The sequence below is a fragment of the Aythya fuligula genome, chromosome 4, assembly GCF_009819795.1.
Source record: "Aythya fuligula isolate bAytFul2 chromosome 4, bAytFul2.pri, whole genome shotgun sequence".
In the NCBI taxonomy this organism is placed as follows: domain Eukaryota; kingdom Metazoa; phylum Chordata; class Aves; order Anseriformes; family Anatidae; genus Aythya; species Aythya fuligula.
The window spans coordinates 110,568-122,586 of NC_045562.1; the positions used below are offsets into that span (position 1 = coordinate 110,568).

The 12,019-nt window shown below is 42.2% G+C and overlaps 1 protein-coding gene across 6 annotated transcripts in view; it reads right to left on the reverse strand.

Moving 5' to 3' along the window:
* WDFY3 (WD repeat and FYVE domain containing 3) overlaps window positions 1–12,019 on the reverse strand; it is a 187,212-nt gene that overhangs the window by 70,410 nt on the left and 104,783 nt on the right. For all 6 annotated transcript variants that reach the window (XM_032186509.1, XM_032186506.1, XM_032186508.1 and 3 more), the window contains 5 exons: window positions 10,726–10,903; window positions 9,472–9,686; window positions 7,810–7,922; window positions 5,255–5,486; window positions 2,796–2,896 (listed from right to left, as the gene is read on the reverse strand). In XM_032186509.1, coding sequence (XP_032042400.1) covers window positions 2,796–2,896; window positions 5,255–5,486; window positions 7,810–7,922; window positions 9,472–9,686; window positions 10,726–10,903 — 839 coding nt within the window. The remainder of the gene's footprint in view (window positions 1–2,795; window positions 2,897–5,254; window positions 5,487–7,809; window positions 7,923–9,471; window positions 9,687–10,725; window positions 10,904–12,019) is intronic.

A 12,019-nucleotide genomic window follows, 5' to 3' on the forward strand; every position in this document is an offset into this window, starting at 1 on the left:
CAACAAGCCTTGTTTCAGCCCCATCCCCCTTCTTACCTAGTTTAAAGGCCTCTCAATGAGCCCCACCAGCTCCTGGCCTAGGATCCGTTTTCCCCTTAGAGATAGGGACCTGTCTGTAGCCATCAGGCCAGGTGCCAAGTAAAGCGCCCCATTGTCAAAAAACAAACAAACAAACAAAAATTCTGTGTTGGCACCAGCCTCTGAGCCAAGTGTTTATCAGGTGGGCTTTCCATGTCCTCTCTGTACCCCTCCCTGCCACCACGGGGATGGACAAAAACACCACCTGTACTCCCGCTCCATCCACTAACCACCCCAGTCCCCTAAAGTCCCGTTCGATAGCCTTCAGGCTTCTTTCTTCAATGTCATTGCTGCCAGCCTGGACTATCAAAAGGGGATAATAGAGGGGTGAACCAGGTTGGGAAGCTTTCTGGCAATGTCCCTGACCCTGGCCCCAGGGAGGCAGCAGACCTCCCTATGGGTAGGGTCAGGCCGACAAATAAGGCCCTCTGTTCCCCTGAGAAGGGAGTCACCCACAACAATCACCCTTCTTTCTGTCCTGGTGGAGGCAGTCCTGAAGCATGGAGTCAACTTCCTTGCCCTAGGCATCCTCCAGGGTACACTTTCTATCTCATCCTCAGCTACCAGTCTCTCAAGCTCCAGGGCCTCAAACCTGTTGTGTAAGGGCACCTGGGAAGGTGGGGCTGGTGTGGGGGGTATCACCTGCGATGACGATCACGGACCTGTCTCCATTTCTCCTCAACTCCCAGGTCCCCTCCCTCTGCCCGACGGTGACAGGGCAGGGGGTCCACCCCCATTTGGGGTGTCTCACCCCGGTACCTTCAGGCCCTGCAGGGAGTTGCTCCACCAGTCTATCTCCCACTCACACTCCCTGATATCCCTCAACCTCTCAACCTCGTCCTTGAGTTCTGCCACCAGGCAGACCAGGTCGTCCACCTGCTTGCACCTCACGCACACAGTCTCTCTGCCTCCCACAGATGGCAGCAACAGGCTCAGGCACTCCCTGCATCCAGAGACCTGAACTACTGCATTTTTTGAGCGGGCAGTCAGTCTGGGTGTGTACAGACTTCCTAGAGAGAGCACTGTGCCTGGTGGAGACCATTGCAGCTTAGCTAGCGGTAGACCACTTGTTCTTATGGGCTGGGGGGGGGGAAACGCTCTGCCCTTCCTGCTCGTCCTGCCTGTGCGAACTGCCACGCCCCACCCTGTCTGCCTGCCCTGATCTCCACACGCGCCCTGGGGGCAGCTTTTGAACGGCCAGGGAGGGGGCACTGCTGGCTGTGCCTACGCCTCGTTCACCTCCCTCGCAAGGGCTGCCGGGTCCTGGCGGCTCCCTCAAGTGGGCTCGATGCCGGAAAAATTAGCCCTGCCTATCTGATCCCCCGCTCCGCTGCAGAACACATCTGCCCCGGAGCCAATCGCCTCGGCAAGCGGCAGAAGTTTCTTTCAAAATGAAGTACATCAAGAATTGTATACTATTCACACCTACTCTAAAGACAAAAATCAAGTCTAAAGCTCAGAACACCGAAGTTTCAGTTTCCTAGACCAAAAAAAAAGGGGGGAAATAGGTCAGACCCTAAGAGAGGGTTAGTATCATGATGAGATAGGTGTGTCTCAGTTAGACCCACCCACCATTCCTTGATGAACATCTCTCTCCCACATGCACCTGACCCCTTTTTGTTTCTAGGGGAGCTCCCACAGAACAACAAAGAACTCACAGAGATCAATTACTGTTGTGGGAATATAAATGTTGTTTTTACAGTTACATTGTTTAGAAGGAAGGAATGTGGTACTGAGATATGCTTACAGTGGTAAGAAAGCTTAAGCAGGCGACCTTGTAAAATGCAGACAACCAGACTCCTTAGGACAATTAGGTGAAAATCACAGTGTTAAGTCAAGTCAGGTAAGTGAAGAAACATTACCACTTCAAACAGTAAAAATGGCAAAAGGGAACTGAAATTTAACAGGCCGGCTACTGAAGGCCATGCATTGTCTGTGAAGCATCAGATAGATTGTGAACCTGGATTACCCACTCAGTGGGGAGACAGGGGAAGGTCCTGTCATCAAAAAGTATATCAACTGTGTTTTGGAACTAGTAGGCGCGCTCTCCTGCTTGTGGGCACCCGCCATTGCAATCGCAAATAAAATTGCTGCTTCACTGAGATCCTTGCCTGAGCCTAAGTTATTGGCTACGGAGTGTTTCTCACACTGTGTAACACTAATTCCACTTTACTGCAGTGAAACTTTAGCTTTGTTTTTAATACTTAACACTTATTTCAATTAACAGATCACATTCAGTTAGCACCACAGCATACCATAATGTATGTAACTACATCTGTAATAAATTCAATAGAGTTCAGCAGAACTAAGCCACAAGGACAGCATTAGAACCCATCCCATGTTTCTTTTGCTCTGACCACTGGTACCTCAACTTGTTTTTAACACATCCAGATTCTTTACACACAAGCAAGCGCATGAAAACACAAGAACAAAAAGCAAAGGAGAACTGGCCACATACTCCTCTTTCTAACAATATGACCTTCTGCTCAAAGCCTTGTATTTTCAAGCCATCATACATTTGTATTTTATATTGCTTTTCATTCACTCAAGGGCAAAAATTGACAGCAACAGAAACATCAAGATACACAAAGGTCTCAACTATTAATGTGCAACATCCAACACCATAACATCACTTCTTGTCTTATGAAGAAATAAAAGAGAATTAAACATTATCAGATAGAAAATACTGCTAACAGTAACAAGACTTGAATACTTACCAGTTCCAATACCACTGACGACTGCACCATCAATAAGTCCTGTTGTGACAGCGTTATTGGTAGGTGCATTATGTGGAGCCAAACTTGGCAAAAACAGGCAGCTGTTAAATACAAGATGAGCAACAAACTAGTTTATCAAAGTCAGCATAACCAGAGTTTAATACAAACAAAATACAGCCTAGAAAAACATACCATAACCATATTATCACTCTCCTTGAATTTATATGGAAATGAATCCTCAAGATTTCTCCTTGTGAGGTAAGACTATCTTCAATACAGAGACTTTTGGCAGCATGTGTCTTTGGTGCAAAGGCACAAAGACTTATGCTTATGCTGCTCCACAGCATAAAATGTTCCGTCCTGCGGAACCATAACAACCATAACTCTCTTTGCAGCCTTCAAGATGTTCTGCTCTCTCTGAAAAACTCAGTTAGTTAAAGATTCAAAGGATTTGGGAGATGTCTAGAATGGTGTCCTTATTGTAAGTATGTTTACTCTCACAGTGAGGCCATGTTTTGCAGAACTATAGCTAAGTATGGTCGTTACAAGAGCCACCGCTGCTGCAGACACAATGGGAACAGATATAAGGAGTACCTCCCCTAGATACCAGAGGATTTTATGAGCCCAGAGGGTTTCACTGATCAGCCTACCCGTGGTGAAGTGAACTCCCATGGGAATCATCACTTTGTTGACATATACCCTCAGTCCATTGTTCTGGTCATAGCTATCCTCATCTTGATTACAGTTCTCATCATACACTTGTTCCTTCATCCCTGAAAATGTCATTTGCAGGGCAAGTCCCCTACCATCATTGGCATTAAAAGCATTGCAGGGGTCCATCAAAAAACTATTGACTCTGTTGGGCTCATGAACCACCCTGGGCACTTGAAAACAGACCAAAATATGTTTACATCTTTTGATTGATTAGGGCAGCCTTCATAGGTGACCCAGTGAAATTACAAGCGGTAACAGGTGCCTTATGTGGGTTACTTCTGGGTGTGTAAGCAGCAGATGCAAATCTCCCAGAGCAATCACAGTGGCAATTAATCTTGCAAGCCTAATTCAATTTGTCCTTAGGAGAAAAAGTTCCTCTCTTTTTGAGCAAATAGAGCAGAATTTTGACCAACATTTGTCTTGGAGATTTTGGAGTCCCAAACTACCCAGGCTAGCCTATGCTCTCACACCAGTCATCCCTAATAAACTGGAACTTCAGTACTCGGAAGCAACTGGTTCTGTCAAAGGCCATATCAGAACAGAAAAAGACACAAGAAAAAGAGTAACCTAAATACTAAATCTGGGAAGAAAATGACAAGAGAAATAATTCTGTCAGATGGTGCTGCTGCTGGCTCTATGAAACTGTAGAACAGCTCTGGAAAACAGATGATTTCTGCCTTTCCCAGAATTATCATAAAAACAGACTAAAGTGAAAAAGAGGAGCTGCTCTTCTCATATTAGAATTTGTTATGCTTTTGGGTTTCACACCATCTTCCATTATTGTTTGTTTGTACAACTAAAAACACCTTTCACTAAAATATTCTAGTCAAGATGTTTTCTCTTTTAATCAAGCTTCTGAACAATTCAGAACAATTACTTATCATTCAGGATTTCATCCTCAATCATCTGACTTGAGTGCACCTGACAACACTGAACTCTTTGAGATACTGTTTTTCCAAATCTCTTCTGCCCATCTATGGATCAGGTCACATGCAGTTAAGGAATACCTGTCTTATCATAATCTCAGCCTGAATTTCGACAGCAGGTCTGGAGATATTTAGTGCATAGCATGGGACAAAATGAGGATTTTAATTTTTTTCTTCTATGCCATTTTGGAAAATATTTGGCTTAAATATATGCTGACAAAGGTGTGATGTTTTAATCTTCTGAACAGTTGAGTTAAATCATGGTAGAAAAAGCAAGACATTAGTGACACCAGGTGCTACAATATAAAAGGAGTTAATAAGTGTTACATTTACATTACACCTCCAGTTAATTAACAATTTTTCCACTTATTGGGACTCAACATAGTTTCTGCTTGACATATCTATCTGCTTTTCCTGCTTCCCCATTTCCAAGTTCTTCAGCAATTTTAAGCAGGTTTCAGAGCACCTGGGCCATTAAGACATTGGATGGAGATTCTAGCAGCTACTGTGTGCAAGGGTATATTATCATCCCTTCATTATAAAAGGCGCACAAAATCTAGATCCAAGAGGGTACTATCAACATTTACATATGTATGGGCTTACACTTGCACACATGGCAAGCAAGTACTGGCTTGAAGTCATTAATGACAGAATGGAAGTTTATGAAGCATCAAGTATTCCTGTCTTTTCTTTAAAGAATTGTTTTGTTTCCAGTTTGAGAATAGTTGAGAATAGTCCCTTAAAAATTACCGTGAAGGAAGAAGATAATGAAACATGGCACTGTGCCCTCTGCTCCTCGAGAGGCACGTGTTACCTTACCCGAACCCCTCAAGAGAGGTGTCAAATTCGATGAAGGCAGGAGTAAGGGATGATCCATGAAGCCTGATGTCGTGTGGTGTTGTCATGGACACCAGGCACTTGACTCTTGTCAGGGGCACAGTGCTACCTTCTGCTGGCTTGAGCAGACTCTTGCTTATCCGATAGTGGCTGTCTTCATGCAAACCAAAGACGCTGTCTGAACCCAGACCTTCCATCGAGGTAACCATGCTATCTACAGTAAGAAGCCAAGAAACAAAATGTTGCAAAAAGGAGGCATTCACAGGCCACTGATTGGGACTGTTCAGGAACTGCTTCCAGTGCAGCGGCTGAACAATCAATGTCAGGTTGAGCCTCTTGGTTAGGAGATTGGGAGTTGGGAAGCACTGATCTTGTTATCAAACAATTCAGCTGACACCAAGAGAGGAACATCTCATATGATGGACAGCACAGCAAGTCAGCGGTAGTGCCAGAAACCGAGCCAACAACCCACCTCATTACCTCGCACCAGAAAGCATTCCTTCCACAAGCCTTGGAAGCATTCCTGTTACATGGCCTAACCAACAGGAAAATCTCTGCCTTGTGTTTATCAGACGTAACAGCTCTAAACTCAAAGTATCGGAGCTCACAATAAGCAGGCAGACTCAAAAAGCTGTGCCTAGTAATTTAATACGGTAACTGCTGGTATATCCAGAGAGCTAGCTTTGCCTTCCCTCCCCGGGTTAGTAACTTTTCCAGATCACACTGTCAGTTTTCACCATTTACTCCTCCCCTGCACTGTCATAATACCCTGCTAAACATAAATACAGAAATGCAGGGCTGACATAGAGACAATCTGAATCTCTCGTCTCTTTTCCTATATATACCTAACCTGATGACATCACACACACTGGAGGGAATTCAGTCACATTTTTCTACCTCAGAGATAGAAAAGAAAGTATCAGGGTTGCATACACAGTGGAGGGAAAGTACTGAATGCTTCTAGCTTAGCACCATCCAGGACACATGCTAGTTCCTTATAAATAATCCAAACGTTTCAATTAAAGTAGTTTTAACAATGCTTTACGACTGGCTGTATGATGACCAAGACAATGTCTTATTTATCAAAACAAATATCACATGCTTTGGAAACTTAGCAATATTCTCCTAGTACTACCACCCACTGTGTCTTTCCTCTACTACATGAGTGGCTGCTCCCAACCTTTACAACAGATAGATAATAAGAGGGAAGAGCGGGTGTGAAAGAGATCAGATAGGCCAGAAGAATCCACTGATATTCAACTCAAACAGCCCATTACAGACATTCAGGACAGCTTACAAGGCTGATTCATTTAGTATCTGGAAAACAGATGTAATTATTCTAGTGCGATAATTGTAGCTGACGAGCCATTGCTGTATGAGGAATTCTATACGACAGATAGTGACAGGAAACCCCACAAAGGTATAATGAACATTTTCACAGTGCATATGCATCTATGATCTAACAATGCCTATTGAGTATCCTGTCAAAATACATTGTTAATACCTTCTCTCAAAGTTAATTACATGAGTAAAACCAAAGCTGATTTTTTTTTTTCCCCAAGGATGGTGTGACTGTGCTTTCCATTAAAATCTTTACCACTCCCTTAAAGTGTAACATGGTTACCACATAATATTAAATATCTAAGTTTTAATACATTAGGGAAGTAAGCATATTGAAAACAAGCAATGAGGGAAAACATAAATATCTGTTACGAAAAAACAGTGAATGGTTAAAAAAGGGAATTGCTGAATTTTAAGTAATTCAGAGTGGATGCCCCCAATCCAACTTCTACCTCTTTTTGAGAAATCATTATGAAATTGAGATTCTGCCATGTTTTTCTTGTTGGGTTACAAAGAAATACGGAGAGTTTAAAACTCATTACTAGTGATGCTAATGATGACCCAAGTTCTAGAGCGTAGCTAAAATCAACACAGTTGTGCTTGCATGTAGCAGTTTCAGTTACTTTATTTGCCACTTTGCTGTACCTGTGAGAGAGGCTACACAGATGTCATGAAATGACGGGCACATAAAAGTATCTGAGAATATTTTTTCTTCTTACTGTTAAATAACTACAATTTCAGCATTTATTAAAGACCTAAAAAGCAATCTACTACCATGGAATCACAGAATCTGCTCAAGCAGGGCAACCTAGTACTTAGCCCAGGAGCACATCCAGGCAGCCTTTGAGTATCTGGAAGGAGTGGAACTCCACAACCTCTCTGGGCAACCTAACTTGTACCAGTGCTCCATCACCTTCCCAGTAAACAAGTGCTTCATATTTAATAGTTAACATTCATAAAATCAGAAATTATCATTACCTCACTGTATGTGTATGAAATAAATTACCATGGTCCCTCCATGTTTAATTCTAATCTAACTGTCCTGATGATTTCACATTCACACAAGGCTGGGGCAAAGTGAGGTCCTTCTCCATGTTTATCTATGCTTTTTTTTTTTTTTTTTTTTAATATATGTAAGTATGCAACAGAGGGATATCATTGATCATTACACAAATTTCCAGTACTTTAGCACTTACTTCTCATTTCCGGTTCAAAACTCAGTGAACTTGGTTTGTGCACTCGGTACTGCTTCAACAGCTTTTTGTCCCAAGCTCCGCAATTTAAAGGATTTCCCAAGCATAAAAATTCCCTAGGAAAGAGGATTAAAAAATTACAAATTGTATCGTAAAGATTTTAACCCAGAACGGCAACAAACCAAATAAAACACCACTCAAACAAGAAGATGACAATCTCTTGTATTAAATAGATTTTTAACCAAGAAGCTGAATAAAGTAATGAATAATTCCAAGAAACACACTTGATCCATCTGGAACAACTCAAATTTTGAAGACATACTATCAAAAGTTGCCCTTATTTCAATCATTATTTCGTTACCATTATTTCAATAGTTGAACAAAGCACCCGATTTCTTGGCAATAAGGCTACCGCATTCTTAGGGGTGAGGATCAGGATGTTCCCTGTTGCATACCCAGCAAGCTGAACTCACCTATAAGTACAGGCCACAGGCTGATGTGAGAAAGCAACCTGTGCATTGGTTAACCCATCTGTCCCATTTTAGGTAGAGGATAGTTTCGCAGCTACCAACATCTGTGTTTATGTATGTCTCTAATGTCTGTATCTACAGTTATCTGTATGATCCATATCTATGGTTTGGGGAAGATGAAGTCCCTGTGATGAGATTAACAACACGCATGCTCACTGCAGTACCACAAAATGCCACTAAAGGGAACAGACAAGTTGTTCTGGCTACAGGTCAGCCACTTAGCAGCCCCCAGGAGATTATAAAATTAAATCCTTCCTTATGCTAGTTGAGATCCAGCAAGCAATTCAAAGTATCATAATGCTGCGTGTGTACTTATCAAATGCTTCCAAATACGCTCACAACAAACTTTTCAAATGTGCTTCTCTAGAAGCAGCACGGATGTAAAAACATCCAGGATGTTTTTAAAATGTTTATACATTTTTTAAAAGATGAACTTTTCAAAGCTATGCATCACTATACATCAATTTATGCAAATTTTTAACCTAAAGCCACTTCTTTTACTTATTCCTTTGTCTGTTCTCAGAAAATGTTACTTCACAACAGAGTTTGTCCCAAGTAAGGCCAGACAGCACTACCAAAGTTGAAGAGGAGAGCAGCAAGCCCAACTCTTGCTACAAAGGCTTGATTTTTCCAGACATTTCTTCTATAGCAATCCTTTGTTCCCTTCACACAAAGTAAAGGGCCAAATCAAACAGCTAGCCTGAAACTTTTGTTATTTGAGATATTTAACATTGCACAGAATCTAGGAATCAATTCCCTTCTATGGCAGTATCGTTTTACATTCATCACGTTTCCTCTTCCTTACAACCTGGCCAGGAAAAGCATTTTGGATAGCTACTCATTATTTGCAGGAAGGAAAGAATTACAGAAGTTCAGTGCAACCTCTGTGGAAAAAAATAAACATATTTCCCCCCACCACACTCCTCCTTCCCCTGGTGCCCAACATCTCCAGGGGTACACAGCACTTAACAGAAGTGAGATGGTCTATTTAAGAAAATGTAAAACAGGATTCTGTGCCATCACTACCACACAAGGTCATTTATGCTTTCTAACAATCCAAGCAATTTACAGCCAGACAGCCACAATGAAGGCACAAGGACTCAGCTCTGCAGGAGTTCAACGGCATCTTTCTGACCTCAGCACCATTGGCTGCAGGGCCTGGGAAGCCAGTCTTTCAAACATCCTCTGAAGTGGGGGATGCAGAGAATGGTCCTCATCAGCCAGAGCAGCACTGCATCTTTGTAGAAGTCGTGCATGAAGCCCGGCTTCGCACATGACTTGCTGGTTTCGCTCCGTGTGTACAAGAGATTGCAGGATATTGGCCACTGCTAGCTGGAGGTCCAGCGCATGCTGAAAAAAAGGAAAAAGTGTGTTTGAGAGGACACAAACACAGAAGACAAATAGAAGGAAGCCTTTATGCATCATAACTAAAGGAAAACTACCCTTAAGCAATTGATACACAAAATATCCAGTCCTCAGATGCATGTGCATCTTGCAGGAGCGATGAACGCTTCCATCATTTTTTGGAAGAGGAAAAAAAAAAAAAAAATCATTGATATGAAGGACTACCACGGCCCTTGTGAAGAAAAAAAAATGGTTACTGATGGTTACTCTAACCTCTACTTTCCCCAAGAGAAGAGAGTCAGTTTAGAAGCTCTGCTTAAAGTGCACTAAATTATTTTTCTGACAGAGAAGCTATTTTTACTAACCTATCAGCATTATTATCCGTAGAAAACAAGGTATACACAACATAACAGCCAAATTAAAACCCTGAATACACAACATCTCCATGCTCATCACCAGTAGAGGACAACATAAAAGGCCTTGTAAATTCTTGTAAACTTTTCGAACTTTTTTTTAATAGAAAGTGTTCTTCAGGGAAGTCATCTCAAATATAAAACATTAAAGCAAGTTTTTTGCTAAAAACTTGCAACAAATCCTTCACATACAAACCACCAGTAGGGGTTTGGGATTGGGAGTTGTACAAAGCAGGTAGTACCATTCAGAGACAGAACTTATTCCAGCTATTTCAAACAGATCGTATGTTACCAAGCTGCAATGTCCAACCCCATGTCCTCTGCATACTACACATTAGGGCAAACAGGCACTCATCACAATGCTTGGAAGCATATCTGACAGCCATTTCAGACAGTATTTTTGAACTTATATATCTTTGCCAGGCATTTGAAAGAAATAAGCGAATCCAAGCTAACGTAAGAAAATTTCTATCAGACCTCTTCCTATATAATCAACTACATAACTTGATAATTCTGTGAAACATATTAGCTTCTTGGCATGAATTAAGTTTACACCACCTCTTTTCTACTTTCTGTAGCCATCCTTTAAACTAGTTTCTCTCAAAGCTGAAGACAGCAGATTTTTTATCTACCTCTGGGTGTGTAGTTGATCCAACAGAGGCCAGGAGATCCAGCATTGCAAGCATAGCACCAGGGTGGATAACAACTGCGTCAGAGCTTTGCACAGACGTGGAACCTGTCTGGAGTTTCACATCAGGTATGTTTTTCTGAGGGCAAACAGGAGGCGTCGAAACAGAATGATATGTGTGCCTGCAGGACAGAAAAACAAATCACCATTACAACCCCATGTATTACGAGCTTTGCATTTTATTTTATTCTTCAACAGCTGCTGTGAAGTTAGACTGGTACGCAGACATGCCTCTCCTTCTCCTTCCCTCAGGGCAACATCCCAAGCACTTTCTTCTTCTCAAACCTATTGGATGTGTTTCCCCAAAGACAACCCAGAGGACTCTTAATTTACTGCAATCAAGCGTCTTTGAGAGTCATCTGTTCCCTAGGTGCTATAAAACCTAAAGAACATAAAAGTTGCCTAATCTCTTCCTTGTTTCCACTCTACTTGCAGTGGCAGCATGCAGAAGCTACCACCCTTCCTGTTCTCTGGAAGGGATTCAGCTTGCAACATAGTAATCCCCGTTTTCTTTAACAAATACTTATAAAAGACACTAACAAACAATTGTAGGCAGCCTCAAACTAACCTACGGGAACCAAGTTTGTCTGGGTACACACTCCCGCCAGCAGCCCATGTGAAGGCTAAGAGCGTTCCAACAACTGTTACAACAATCTCGTTTTCTATCAATCTTCTATATTGCATACATAGTCCAAGTATTTATCGTATATGCTTATTCCTAAGAAGGAAAACATACATCTTATGCAACAGTTTAACTGAGAATTGATCCGGTAACTCTGTGCACAGACCAAGGTAGGAAATAAGTATTGCCTTGGGGGTCGGGTGATCTGGTGTATGGTAAGCCCTTGCACGGGGAAGTGTTGGCACTACATCAGGGGAATCTGGTGTACGGTAATCCTTGCACGGGGAAGTGCTTGGAATACACCAGGGAATCTGGTAAACTCATAGGTGCGCGGTAACGCTTGCACGGGGAAGTGCTTGGTGGTACACCCCCATTTTTCAGAACGTTAGTGTGTGGTACACTGCAGAAGGGAAATTTCTGTAGCAACATACTGGCGATGGCTAGGAAAAATGGGAAATATGAGTTCCAGGGGACAGGGAGATATCCCTGGGGGAGTGCCTACTAATAGTTCTTCCTGAAGAATGAAAAGAAATTGGAAACATAATCCCAAAATTAGAGGGATTGTAAAAGAAAAACAATTAAAAAAAGGTTAAATATTGTGTATCAGTCTGGACAA